Here is a 14,854-nt window from a genome sequence, read left to right as displayed (position 1 = left end):
CTTTCTCCTCCTCCTCTTCCCTTTCTCCTCCTCCTCTTCTCCTCCTCCTCTTCCCTTTCTCCTCCTCCTCTTCCCTTTCTCCTCCTCCTCTTCTCTCCCTCTTCTCTCCTCTCTTCTCCCTCCTCCTTGGTGCTACTCTGCAGCATTCCTCCCTCGCCAATAAAGGCCTTTCGTACAAACTTTGGTGGTCTGTGAGATCTCTGCTGGTTGAGTGCTGCCCTTTCAGAATTCCTCTCGTGGGTTATGGCTGATGGGGATTTAAAGGGTCAGGGTAGCAATTGGCGGCATTCCTATTTCCTAGAAGAGACATGAGTCTGACCCTTCCTAGGCGGGGCAGGTTTATTTGGGCAAGTACACTGGATTCTGTCACTCAAGCAGGGGAAGAATGGATTTACTGTGGGCCAGAGACAGGAGGGGTGTGTTCCTCTTGATGAGATTAGAAGAGATAGGCAGCTGTGAGCCACACAAGCTGCTCATACCTCCCTGTCTTGACAACAGTTGTCTCTGCCATTTGGGGACACAAAGTAGCTCAGATTCCCAGCTCCCATCCTGACCCACTGCAGGAAGGGTGCTGGAAGCAGTTCATCTTGCTGCACGCAGGGCTACCAGACTGGCTGTGGGCTGTGGTTGAAGTGGTCGAGCGAGGGAGATGTGGTTGTGTCAGGGACTTGCTTCCAGGGAGGAAGCAAGAAGAACCAGGCAGCTTGGGGAGAGTATTGCTATCCTTGCCCTCCCTCAGTGGGAGTAGGAGTGGTAGTTTTGTCCTTGGGGCCCACAGAAGTGCTTGCTGCAGCTTTTTAGAGTGATGGCATTGATCACCAAGCTCTGTGGAAGCTGGTGTCCTAGGTGCTCTGTCAAGAGACAGGGCAGCCACTCCCAAGTGCCCTGGCCTAATTGTGCCCTATACAACCCTCATCATTGCCAAGTAGAACCGGCATTAGTAAGCAAGGGAGGAGAGAAGGAGGACAGGGAGAATGCCTCGTATGGTGGGACTGGGACGTTGGTACTCTGGTCCTTTTGTCTTAAGAGGCTCACTGGCATGCTGTATGCTCCTCTCAGCTGGAAGCAGCTTGGCCTGAATGGCCAGCTGAGCTCCAGGAGCCCCACAGTTCCCCTGGGACCTGCCAGTTCCCCAAGACTGCTGCAGTTTGGGTGCTAGGAAGCACTGGCTATGGATCCAGTAACACAGAGATCTGGGGTATACTCGTAATTTCTCTCTGCCAAGGACTTGGTCCTAGAGATTTGAAGAATGAACCCATGGACCACATAATAAGCAAAAGGACAGATTTTATTGATAGATAATCCAAAGAGGGGATCAGAAGCTTTGGCAGCAGAGGGGGGACCTGAGTGGGTGGCCATTTGGGCTTTCTGTTTAGGGGTTTATATAGTGCTTTTGAAAAATGTGACAGCTGTTTGGTGCCAGGGGCCTACAGGCAGAAGTTAATTTTAAAACTATCATAATTAAATAAAAAAATAAAAAAACCCCTGCCATAGTTGGTCCTTGATCCAGTCGAGCTCTTCTTTGCTCTGGGAGGGGCAGTAGGGTGTGTTCCCTGTTTTGGGAGAGGCAGCCCAGATGACATTCCAGTCAGGCTGCTTTTATATGAGCCTGTGCCCAGAGAATACAGCCTGTCACGGGCCTATTTAGGTCTAGAGATGGGGGTCTGGACCTGAGCCTAGTGGGCTGAGAAAATGGGGAAGGGTCCCAGTTTAGCCCTGAGTGGGGAACCTTGTGTCAAAGGGATGAGATTCTCAGGTTGGGACAGCTGCAGAAACAGTGCCTGTCTGCGTAGGGAGGGAAATGAACTATGCCCTCTGAGCAGAACCTGGGCACAGTGTGCAGAGTACCCCTCCTCCTCTCACAAGCCTGGAAGTGGCCATCCCACAGCACACCTGTGCCAAAAGCTCAAACTTGGGAGCAGAGGCAGCTACATCCTCTGGAGGAGGGGAAGTTCCTGTTTCCATATTTCTTCTGGGCTTTGATGCCACTTCTGCTCTGGGCTGGGACACTCTCCTATGCTTTGGACTCCTCTCCACACTCATCTTTGCCGGGAGCAGTGTGACAGCTTTGGATCAGGAGTCAGGGGCTCTCAGGTGCTGACATTCCACCTTCTTCCTTCCTAAGAAGCATTTACAACACTTCCCAGTCCCTGGGGGCAGCCCAGGAATACTGTTCCTCTCTTTATGGTTGTCACAGTCACATGGGGAATATTTATGTGGGGTCCAGTGACAGGGAAATATGAGGGGCTGTGACTTCTCTGGCAGGGTAGAGGCGCCTGGCACGTGTATAGGCAATATTGTGCTCACTGTCTGAGCTTGGGTCTGAGGTAGAGGAAGTGACCCTGTGCTGGCCTGCTGGCCTGTACTCTGCTCCTAAGATGCTCTGAGTTCACCTAGGCCAGCAGTGCTTGGATTCATGAGGGGAGAGGGGATCTCTGATATGTTGGAAGCTGTAGATTGCCTCAGGTGTAAGGGGAAGGAAAGGCAAATACTCCCACCTACCCTCCCTGCTGCACTCCCCATCCCTCGTCCCTCGGGGGTCAGTCTCTGGCAAAGTCTTGCTGCTGCTTATTCTGCTCTGCAAATTCTTCCCATGGGTTCTCTGGTAAGGCTAAGTGTTGGTAGCTTTCCCTCAGTATTTCACCTGGGCTATGCTTTTCCACCTGAACTTTTTTCTTCTTCTTGAGATCATCTGGTGACCAGTGTCACTAGTAGACCATCTTATCCCTTCCCCTAGAACAGGGCTCCTCAAACTTTAAATAGGGGGCCAGTTCACTGTCCCTCAGACCATTGGAGGACCGGACAGTGGGCCCCGGGACGAGTTGGCTGCTAAGCAGGACAGGCAGCGGTGGCAAAAAAACCTGCGGGCCGGATAAATGTCCTAGGCGGGCTGCTTGTGGCCCTTGGGCTGTAGTTTGAGGACGCCTGCCCTAGAATCTCTCCCTCTCTCTCTCAGAGGAAGAAGTGAACATTTTCTTGTTTCACAAACGAGGCCAGCTGAGTTGATTGCTTTTGGTGATGGGTCAAGATAACAAACCCCACATCCTCATCCAAGTCTTCCACCTCTTCCTTTCCATCAGTTTTGTCCAGGGCTGTGACAGAAGCAGGAGCAACAGAGGTGGTAGTGACCGTGGGGGCAGCCTGACCATAAGAAGAGTATAGCCAAGATCAGAAGCACATGATGGAAAAGGGAATAAGGAATAGGAGCCTGCCGAGTTAGAGCCTTTCCCTATCACCCCAACCTTCTTTATCAATGATCATCGCAGTAATAAACTGGACAATTTAAAATTCACAACAGTATCCTCATCCTGGACAAAGGTGGTGTTTAAGCCACCAAGTCTATGGTATTTTGTTCTGGCAGTTTGAGCTGACTAATGTAGAGGTCTTCTCAGGCCCCAGACCAGTAATATCCCATGAGGTAGTGGCACTAGCACAAGCGGCAGCTGGCAGGCACCTCGGCCTGCAGCCTTTTCCAGATCCAGTGAGGTCCTCCTTGGTGAACACAAAGTCTCAGATATTCCCCCAGATAAGAGGCAGTGGTTTCTCCAGAGCAAGGTTGATTTGCAGGTGTCTTTGGCTGGACTTGAGATCGTAGTGTTCTTGTCCATTACCATATCCTCCCAAGGAGGGATGTGCAAATCTGCTCTGGCTGCTTGGAGTTCCCATTTCTGCTTCCACACTGAGGCATTTTGGACAGTTATCTGAAAGTTGGATGGTGTTAAGGAAGTGGCTGGACTTTCAGGTTGCCCTGTCTTCCCTGGGCATCATAGTGGTACGTCATGGTTTGCCACACAGGGTTTAAAGATGATGTCACTGGGTGGCGCCTGTGGCTCAAAGAGGAGGGCGCCAGCCCCATATACCGGAGGTGGTAGGTTCAAATTCGGCCCCAGCCAAAAACACCCAAAACTGCAATAAAGATGATGTCACCATCAAAGGGATGCTGGACAGGATTGTGGCCACTAATTCTTCTAGTACTTTGTTTTTTACCACCATCTTCCTTCTCTCAGTACTCAAATTATAGTCATACTAAGCCTTCTGAAGTTGTTCAGTGCTCCTTACTATTCTTGTCTCTTCTTTTTTAATTTTCCTGTCTGCCTGCCTTCCTCTTCATCCTTTTTTTTTTCCCTGCAGTTTTTGGCCAGGGCTGGGTTTAAACCCGCCACCTCTGGCATATGGGGCTGGTGCCCTACTCCTTTGAGCCACAGGCGCCGCCCCTTCCTTCTTTTTTGTTTTTTTGAGATGGAGCCTCAAGCTGTGGCCCTGGGTAGAGTGCTGTAGTGTCACAGCTCACGGCAACCTCCAACTCTTGGGCTTAAGTGATTCTCTTGCATCAGCCTTTGAAGTAGCTGGGACTACAGGTGCCCGCCACAACACCTGGCTATTTTTTGGTTGTAGTTGTCATTATTGTTTGGCAGACTGGGGCTGGATTTGAACCCGCCAGCTCTGGTTTCTGTGGCTGGCGCCTTAGCCGCTTGAGATACAGGTGCCAAGCCTTTCCTCCTTCCTTTGGAATATTTCTTCAAGTCTACTAATTTTTCTTTTTCTTTTCTTTTATTTTTTTGATGTTTTGTTTTAAAGATTAAATTTATTTCAAAAGTCCTCATGTAAACTAGTCAGACACAAATGGTTTTTTTTTTTTTTTTTTAGAGACAGTCTCACTTTATCGTCTTTGGTAGAGTGCTATGGTGTCACAGCTCATAGCAACCTCCAACTCCTGGGCCTAGACGATTCTCTTGCCTCAGCCTCCCGAGCAGCTGGAACCACAGGTGCCCACCACAATGCCTGGCTATTTTTTGTTGCAATTTTGCTGGGTCCGGGTTTAAACCCACTACCCTGGTATATGGGGCCAGTGCTCTATCCACTGAGCCACAGGCACTGCCCACAAATGATGTTTTTTGTAATGGACTTCTCAAATTTTTTAAATAACTATCTTTTTTCTTGGGATGACAATAGCATTACTCATGACAATTGCTATGACAATAGCAATAGTGTTAAGGTTCCTTATTTTTATTCAAATTAGTTCTTTTCAAGGTTGTTACTAGCAAACTTTGATTTTTATTAGTGTGCTAAAGCCAGATAGAAACATGATACTTTACAATTATGTTTTAATTTCTTATGAACTATTTTATAGTAGAAAACTATTTGGCATTAAGTATCCATATGCTCAAATTTTGAAAGTAATCTTTAGTCCTTGGCTTGGTGCCTATAGCTTAGCAGTTAGGGCACTGACCACCTATACCGAGGCTGGCAGGTTCCAATGAAGCCCAGGCCAGCTAAACAGCAATGACAACTGCAACAAAAACATAGCTGGGGGGTGGTGCCTATGGCTTAAAGGAGTAGGGCGCTGGCCCCATATGCTGGAGGTGGCGGGTTCAAACCCAGCCCTAGCCAAAAACTGCAAAAAAAAAAAAAGCTGGGCGTTGTGGTGGGCATCTATAGTTCCAGCTACTCCGGAGGCTGAGGCAAGAGAATCACTTATGCCCAAGAGTTTGAGGTTTCTGTGAGCTGTGATGCCACGGCACTCTACCGAGGGCAACACAATGAGACTGTCTCAAAAATAAAAAAGAAAAAAGTGATGTTTAGTCTCCAACTGAACTTTGTGCACCAAGACTTTTAAAATTTTAATTATATTTACATAAAAAATAAAATTTTAATCACTAAATTCTTCCTCGTTGCTGAAATAGTTGCTTTTCTTTATCCTTGGGTGTCTTGAATCATCTGGCATTAAGGGGTCCTCTGAACTGGGTTTCCATTTTCTTTGTTCTTCCTCAGTTTTGACTTGGAGGAACGCGATGGCCTGACTGAGGCCATCTTCACTTTCTCCTACTTCTGCAATTTTCTTTTTTTTTTTCTCATTTCTTCTTTGGAGGTTCAGGTTCTCCAAGCATATTTTTAGGACAAGGATAACTTGATCGTCTACTTTCCCCACATTCATAACACTTAGATTTATCAAAGTAGGCTCAGCATCTATAGCTCAAGCTGCCAGGGCGCCAGCCATATACACTGGAGCTGGTGGGTTCGAATCCAGCCTGGGCCTGCCAAACAACAATGACAACTACAAAAAAAAAAAAAGCCAGGTGTTGTGGCAGGCACGGGTACCCCCGCTACTTGGGAAGCTGAGGCAAGAGAATTGCTTAAGCCCAAGAGTTGGAGGTTGCTGTGAGCTGTGATGCCACAGCACTCAACCCTGGGCAATATAGTGAGACTCTGTCTCAAAAGAAAAAAAAAGATTTATCAAAGTAGTTTCGCTTTCGGATGAACTCAGCTACTCTTTCATTGTCAATAGCAATGCTTGCTTTTATCATTCTACCAAATAACTGTTGGTTATTATAATTGCCCTCATACAGTTTTGTGCAGGTCTTTATCCAGAAATAAAATAAACACAACTCCTTTACTCTTCCTGGGATCTTTATCTTTCACGATAGTAACCTTTACAGCTTTGCCATACTTGCAGAATATCCTGTGTAAGTCATCGTTCATCAGAGAAAAGGGCACGTTGGACACATACACTGTGCTCTTACTTGGAGCCAGTCCGCCACTCAGTTCTTCAGGTGGAGGCAGGTCCAGGAAACCAGAAGAGTTGAGCCCTTGGCTCGGCTTGGAGTTCAAACCTGACTCTTCTCTGTCCCTTGCAGAGGCCTTGGCATCACAGGTCCTGGGAGGGCTCAGGCACCGAGATGAGATAGCCACAGCAGAGCCTTTTCCTGGCTTTCTAAAACCTGGGTCCTAGAGGTGTGCCTCACTAATTTTTCTTTTGAAATGTCTAATCCACTATTAACCCCATCTACTGTATTTTTCATCTCAGAGGATTTATTTTTTCTTTCTTCTCTCTTCTGTATCTCAGTCTTTCCTATTGTGTTTGAACATGTATAATAAAGCTATAATAACTTTATTATAGCTATAATGTCTTTATCTGCTATTTGCCAGTCCTGGGTCTCTTTCGCTTGATTTATTTTTCCTCTTAGAGGTTACATTTTCCTGCTTCTTTGTAATTTTGATTGGTTTTTAGACTTTGGTGAGTGCTGGCTATTTTCTGTATTCCTGTAAATCTTTTTAAACTTTGTTCCTTTGGGGTGCAATTTGATCCTTTTAGGATTTCTTAGTGGGACTAGATTAGCGTTTAGGGCTAACTATTCTCCACTACTGAATTAAAACTTAGTATCTACCCAACAGCCTGTGAATGCAGAGCTTTCTGGCCTTGCTGATAGAAGTCCTATTTCTGGTCCCATGTAAACTCAAGTTACACAATGTTCTGTCGTACTTCAAATGCTTGCTTTTCCCCTTCTCTTGCCAGAAGCCCAAAGGGGTTTTTCTTTGATATTCTCTGTGAGATCCTGACAGAACTTCTAAAGGTTAAATTCATAAAAGTGTGGGGACCCCCCTGTGAATTTATTTTTCTCTCAGAGTCTCACTTTTGCCCATGTTAGAGTACAGGGGCACAGTCAACTCACTGGAGCCTCAGACTCTTAGGCTGAGATGATCTTCCTACTTCAGCATCTGAAGTATATGCCACCACGCTTGGCTGATTTTTATATTTTTTGTAAAGATGGGATCTTGCTGTATTTCCCAGGCTGGTCTCAAATTCCGGGCCTCAAATGATCCATCTGCCTCAGCCTCCCAAAGTGCTGTCATCATGCCCGGACCTTATTTCTCATTGTGATTTTATTTTGCTGCAATAAAATAGCCCCGTGAAACTTGTGAGCTATGCTTTTGTGTTTTGTTTTTATTTTTATTTATTTATTTTTGAGATAGAGTCTCACTCTGTTGCCCTGGGTAGACTGCCATGGGTTTTCACAGCAACCTCAAACTCTTAGGCTTGAGTAATCCTTTTGCCTTGGCCTCCTGAGACTACAGGCTGGGACTACAGGCACCTGCCACAGTGCTTGGCTAGTTTCTCTGTTTTTTGTAGAACCAGGGTCTCACTCTTGCTCAGGCTGAAGAAAGGTCATTGCTCTTCACAAAGGGGACTGACCTCTTGAACTCCTGAGCTCCAGCAGTCCCATGTGCCTTGGACCCCCAAAGTGCTAAGATTACAGGCATGAGCCACTGACATGGTCTCACCCTTCTTGAGGCTGGTCTCAAAACTCCTGAGCTCAAGCACTCCTCCCTCAAAAACTCCTGAGCTCAAGCACTCCTCCTGCCTAGGCCTATGAGAGCGCTAGGATTATAAGCATGAACCACCACGCCTGGCCAGTTTTTGAAACAATGTCATTCTAATTGATTTTGTACAGATTTAAACTAAAGGAGAGATTTGTTTGCCTGAATATACAGGCATTTATTATAGTGGCAGTTCATGACGTTTATGTCTTTCTCTTCAGTATTTGGACCGTGAGACTATTTCAACCACATTCATCGACAGCAGTGGACAGTATGTTTCCTCCCAGGTGACAGGAATTAGCCGGAATCCCTACTGTGGCTATGAGCAGCAGACCCTGTCCAGCCAGGAACGCATGGAGGAGGACTCCTTGCTGGCTGCCTTGCAGTGGCAGGCTCCTGATGTGGGCCCAGTCCCCTTTGTGGAGAGCACTGACCCTTCTTCCAGCTACTTTGTTATCTTAAACTCTGCAGCCTTCTTCAAGGTGGGGAGCCAGCTAGAGGTACTGGTTCATGTACAGGATTTTCAAAGAAAGCCCAAGAAGTATGGTGGAGACTACCTGCAGGCCAGAATTCATTCCCCCACGCTGCAAGCAGGGGCTGTGGGCAGAGTGATAGACTATCAGAATGGGATTTACAAGATTTTCTTTACTTTGCTCTGGCCAGGCACAGTTAAAGTGTCTGTATCTCTGGTCCACCCCAGTGAGGGGATCAGAGTTCTTCAGCACTTGCAAGAAGAGAAACCAGACAGGGTCTATTTCAAGAGTCTCTTCCGTTCAGGAAGAATTTCTGAAACAACTGAGTGCAACCTGTGTCTTCCTGGGAGCCTGCCCTTGTGTAACTTCACAGATCTCTACACTGGAGAGCCCTGGTTCTGCTTCAAACCAAAGAAGCTCCCTTGCAGCAGCAGAATTAACCATTTCAAAGGTGGATACCTGAAGGGCCTCCTGACTGCTGCAGAGAGTGCTTTCTTCCAGAGGTATGTACTTCTTTTTCTAGCAGGTAATTTCAAGAATCCTTTTCCATTGTCCTTGTTCCACTGAAGAGGCTTTCTGGTTTCGGGGATATGTTCTTCTGTCTGAACTTGACCGCATTCAGAAGAGGTGGTGAATAACAAACACAGATTTGTATTTTTGATTAGTGTTTTAAAAGTGAAGCTTAGTGTTTACCTTTGAGTTTTTGTTCTTTACCCTACCTGTGTTTTATTTCAAAACTACATAGCATATTTATATAGTACTTATGTAAACAAAATTACTTGTTCATGGAACAGAGAAAAACTAATCCAAGAGCAGGGCTGCTAGGAGTCTAGTAGTCAAGTTGGTGTTTTAGCTTTGTGTGTAATAAACTAAAAACATTTTAAGTGATAGAGTATTAGTTTTTAAAATCATACAGTCATTTATCAATAGGAGAAAAAAGGTGATGGATGTGGCAACATTGGTAGATTGACTTAAGAATAAGCATGGGCAGCCAGGAATACCATGGCAAACTGTGTTTCTTAAGTTAACAGTTGTTGGGGTGGTGTCTGTGGCTCAAAAGGATAGGGCGCCAGCTCCATATGCGAGAAGCAGCAGGTTCAAACCCAGCTCTGGCCCCCCCCCCGCAAAAAACAACAACAACAACAAAAAAAACCAGTTGTTGAAATTATTACAGTATTGTGCTGAAATTTCTATGTTTAATGTAAACAAAAACATGTTCAGCATAACCATAAATATATGGAATAATGTGCAGAAAATAATGTATGGAATCAGTATGAATTAAAATTTGTGTTTTCTTCAACATTCCCTGTTGTTTTGAAGTAAAGTAACATTCCTAAGAAATAAAACTTTATAAAAGTTACATGGTCAAAAAGTACAATTATTTGAAAGCATTTGTACATACTTTTTACTTTTATTTATTTATTATCATCATCATTATTTTTTACTAACCACTATACTAAGGAGGAGTTTTTTACTTTTTAATGAAATATATACTTCTTAAACATGCCCTGGTAGGTATTTTTATTGAGTACATCTGGGCCACCCTAAAAAAAAATTATTTATTTATTTATTTTTTGAGACAGAGTCTTACTATGTCACCCTCAGTACAGTGTAGCATCACAGCTCACAGCAACCTCAAACTCTTGGGCGTAAGCAATTGTCTAGCCTCAGCCTCCCAGATAGCTGGGACTACAGGTGCCCACCACAACGCTTGGCTATTTTTTTGTTGTAGTTGTCATTGTTGGTTAGCAGCCCTGGGCCAGGTTCGAACCCACCAAGCCCTGGTGTATGTGGCCACTGCCCTAACCACTGAGCTATGGACGCCAAGCCATAACCCTAAAAAATTTTTTATTTCATGTCCACTCATCATTACTCGATAGACAAAAAGTTGCTACCATAAAGTATGCGGTCTGCAGGAGCTCTTAAAATAAAACCTCCTGATTTTCTACTTCTGGACTCAGCTTCTGGCGGTTATTAGCATAAGCAGCACAGATAGTAGGCTCCTGCCATGCCTTTAGAAGGCCAGCAGAGGGAGCACTACTCAACGTATAGTATTTATACTCAGTATACTATTGAGTCTAGTATTTTGTATGGCTCAGTTCAAAACTAAAACTAGACTAAAGAACCTTTAAAAAAAAAAACAAACCAAAAGTTTTAGTTTCAAACCTGGATTCAGATTTCAGATCTGCTGCTTCTCAGTGACTGTGAGTAGTTTATGGATTATTTCTTTTCTGTGTACTTTCTCGTCTGTGTGTGAAGACATACCCCGTTTAGAGTTGTATTATCTACTTAAAGTCCGTGCAAAGAGGAAGAAGCATAGTGTGTAATTTACTCAGAGTCCTTGTGGGATATAGTGGGAGAAAGGTTAGAGGACTAAATTGGTGTAAAACTTAAAAATATATTTCTGACTATAAATTCTACCATTAAAAACAAAAGACACCTGTGAATCCAGAAGGATAAAATGATGTGTTTGTTGCTGCCTATTCTGGATGGTTGATGGCACATTTAATAGAATCATTATAAAATGATGTTTACTTGGAAGTTTGATGGGAAAACAGTGTTTGAGGTGATATTAATTTTTGGAAACCAAACATTTGACAGAGTCCTGTTAATTGATTTTCATTTTCCCATCCTCTGCTCTGCTAAAGTCCTGAAATATAAACTGGGCTGTCTGAAAAGACAAAGAGAAAGAGTGAAACTGATCTTTTGAGAGGTCTTTGGGTGTGTTGTTTTGACTTGAACTGATAATCATTTTTACCTTTCTTCCTTGGCGGCTCATAACCTTGCTTAAGTCAGAAAGAATTAAGAAACTTAGCTTTGTATGCACTCCCCTAAGGACAATTGGACATTTAAGGTGATGTCATCTTTCTTTTTCACCCATAAGGGGAAAAAAATCATTGGTTTTAGAAAGGACAATAGTACTTTGCTTAAAAGATCCTATTAATATAAGGAGAGGCCTTTTGAAAGAATGAATTTATCACTGAAAAAGTTTCCCCTTTATTTTAGCATGATTTATACTTTTTTTCCCCCTAATTTTGTGTTTAAAGGATCTTCAAGTCTTTTTTTTTTTGGAAACAGAGTCTCACTCTGTAGCTTTTGGTAGAGTGCTGTGGTGTCACAGAACACAGCAACCTCCAACTCTTGGCCTTAAGCGATTCTCTTGCCTCAGCCTCCAGCGTAGCTGGGACTACAGGTGCCCACCACAATGCTGGGCTATTTTCGTTGCAGTTGTCACTGTTGTTTTAGCTGGCCCGGGCTGGGTTCAAACCGGCTGCCCTTGGTATATGGAGCTGGCACCCTACCCACTGAATCACAGGTGCTGCCCCAAGGATCTTCAAGTCTTTAGAAACATTGCATGAATAATAACAGTGAACATCCATCCCTGTAACCTAGATTTACTATTAATGTTTTGCCACATTTTACTTTATATTTATCTTGGTATGTGTTTATGTATAATTTTTTTTCCCCAGACTATTTGAGAGTAAATTGCAGACATCATGGCACTATAGTTTCACGAGTATGTCTCTCCTAGCATGGACTTTTATCTAATATACAACCATAACGTAGTGTGTTTCCCTGAAAATAAGACCTACCTAAAAAATAAGCCCTAGCAGGATTTCTATGCATTTGTTAAATAGAAGCCCTATCCTGATAAGATGACCTAGTGATGGGTCTAGCCACGTCATACATTTCGGTGCTGAGTGGTAAGGGAGATTGGAATACCTTTTATTTGCCACAGCTCCTTTCTCTAAGCTGTTCGCACTTGTGCGGGGGTATGTGTGGTAACCAAAGTCACAGGCATCCTATTGTGCACGTGCGAATGGCTAGGGGAAAGGAGTTCATGCATCACTAGTGCCAGCCCCACCAACAAGTTCGGCTCCCCCGGTCAGGTTCCAGAAGAAGATGACTTAACTGTATTGGAATAAATGTAGATTGTTGTATTATACTTAATGAAAATAAGACATCCCCTGAAAATAAGCCCTAGTGTGTCTTCTTGAGAAAAAATAAATATAAGACAATGTCTTATTTTTGGGGAAATAAGGTAGTTACCACACATGGGACATTGATCCTTAATGCAATAGTATTATCTAGTATGCAGTCTATGTTAGATACTCACATTTCCCCAGTTTCCCCCATAATGCCCTTTACAGCTAGCTTTTTTATTTTAATTAATCCATTATACAATATATTTAGTTATCTTTTTAATCTAGAAGAGTTCTTTAGCTTGTTTTTTTGTCAATTGACATTGACAATTTTGTTATTTGAGACAGAGTCTCTCTTTATTACCCTGGATAGAGTGCTGTGGCCTCATAGCTCACAGCAACCTCAAACTCTTGGGCTTAAGCCATTCTCTTGCCTCAGCTAGCCAGGTAGCTGGGACTGCAGGTGCCTGCCACAATGCCTGGCTATTTTTAGAGACAGGGTCTTGCTTTTGCTCAGGCTGTTCTTGAACTCCTGAGCTCAGGTGATGCACCTGCTTTGGCCTCCCAGAGTGCTGGGATTACCGGAGTGAGCCACCACACCTGGCCCAACAGTGACAGTTTTGATGTTACTGTTTTGTAGAATGTCTTTTTCTTTGTATTTGCTTTATTGTTTCCATGTGACTAGATTGAAGTTAAATATTTCTGCAGGAAAATTTATATGTTTGCAAGAAAATCTTTATAGTGAAATAAATTGTATTTCTTCTTTTCCTTACCATAAAACTCAAAGCTCATGGAAGTAGTTTACGTGTACTTTCTTACAGGTCACTTATCTTACAGAAGGAGCAGGATCTAGGTTAAAAGAAAATTCATTTATCTAAGCTGTGAGTTTCTGTGATTCTCTAACATACCCAGGCCTGTATATTCTCCTCAGTACTTGTTTTTCATCTATTCCCTCATTACGATGTCGGTTCCATGAAGGAAGAGATATTGTGTCTTTTGTTTACTATTATAACCCCAACATCTAGGACAGTGCTTGGGTTAAGAAGCTTAAGAGTTATTTGAGTAACTCAAATAACTTAACTCAGTAACTAAGAAAATGACATGAAGGCTACGTTATCAGATTGATGAGAATATTTCAAAATGTATATGAAAATACCACACTCTACCCTGTGGTTGCATTAATGTACACAGCTATGATTTAATAAAAAGTCTTTAAAAAAAAACTGCAAAAGAAAAAGCTATTGCAGCTTGGCAATTAATAAAATGGCATCTAGGTATTAAAAAAAAGTTATTTGAATAAATTTTGAACAAATTTTAAATAAATGAATAATTTTTTTCTGAAATTGATGAAACAGTAAAAAATTGTGTTTTTCTGAAATTGATGAAACAGTAAAAGAATGTGTTACTATATGTTTCCATATCAAGAGTTTTAAAAGTTAACTTTTTTTTTTTAGTTTGTTTTTCGTCTAAGCGTAAAAGGCCTAATTACTGTGACCCAGTTTCTGGAACAGGTAGAGTGGGTTTTCAGTACTCTTCTCCTGGCCCCCGCCCTCCCCCAGGTTTTCTTTTTTTTTTTTTTTTTTTTTTTTTTTTTGAGACAGAGCCTCAAGCTGTCCCCATGGGTAGAGTGCCGTGGCATTACAGCTCACGGCAACCTCCAACTCCCGGGCTCAAGCGAGTCTCCTGCCTCCGCCTCCCAAGTAGCTGGGACCACAGGCGCCCGCCACAACGCCCGGCTATTTTTTGGTTGCAGCCGTCATTGTTGTTTGGCGGGTCCGGGCTGGGGATTCGAACCCGCCACCTTAGGTGTACGTGGCTGGCGCCTTAGCCGGTTGAGCTATAGGCGCCGAGCCTCCCCCAGGTTTTCATGCAGCCCTCCAGAAACATTTAGTGAGCATGGACTCTAGACCAGGGCCTGTGCTAAGTGCTGAGGGGAGAAAGGTGAAAGAGGTACCATTTGTGTCTCCAAGTAGAATAGATTTTAGGAAGAGGAACAGACACTAAAGAGTCATAGTGATGATGAACAAAGTACCGCAGGTGTACGGATCTGGGGATCCCTGGTGAGACTCATCTCAGATCTGGGCAGAGCCTGTGGAATCCGACATGTGACTTAATACTGCTTAGGTTTGCAGCCTGAAAACTAGTGACAAAGTTGACCTGCTTGTCAGCATGAGCCATTTTCTAAATCCAAGGGGGGTAAGTCATTCCAATCAGGTCATTTTAGAGTTTGCACACCTTAGGACTGGCTAAGTGGTATACTGTGCAGTGAAAATTAGGAATCAATTTAATATCCTCTTCAGTTTAAATGTGCATATAAAGTGCTTCTTACAAGAGACCTGGTTGTCAGTTAAAATTTGTAAA

The 14,854-nt window shown here is 43.7% G+C and overlaps 1 protein-coding gene across 1 annotated transcript in view; it reads left to right on the top strand.

The window, feature by feature from the left end:
• Positions 1-14,854, top strand: part of NXPE3 (neurexophilin and PC-esterase domain family member 3) — a 57,844-nt gene that overhangs the window by 27,605 nt on the left and 15,385 nt on the right. The window contains exon 3 of the mRNA XM_003801783.3: positions 8,319-9,073. Within this exon, the coding sequence (XP_003801831.1) occupies positions 8,319-9,073 (755 nt within the window). The remainder of the gene's footprint in view (positions 1-8,318; positions 9,074-14,854) is intronic.

This window comes from Otolemur garnettii, unplaced genomic scaffold, assembly GCF_000181295.1.
Source record: "Otolemur garnettii isolate 467f Iridium unplaced genomic scaffold, OtoGar3 scaffold00220, whole genome shotgun sequence".
Lineage (NCBI taxonomy): Eukaryota > Metazoa > Chordata > Mammalia > Primates > Galagidae > Otolemur > Otolemur garnettii.
Note: the sequence above shows the minus strand (reverse complement) of the source record. Positions and strands in the feature narration are given on the sequence as shown.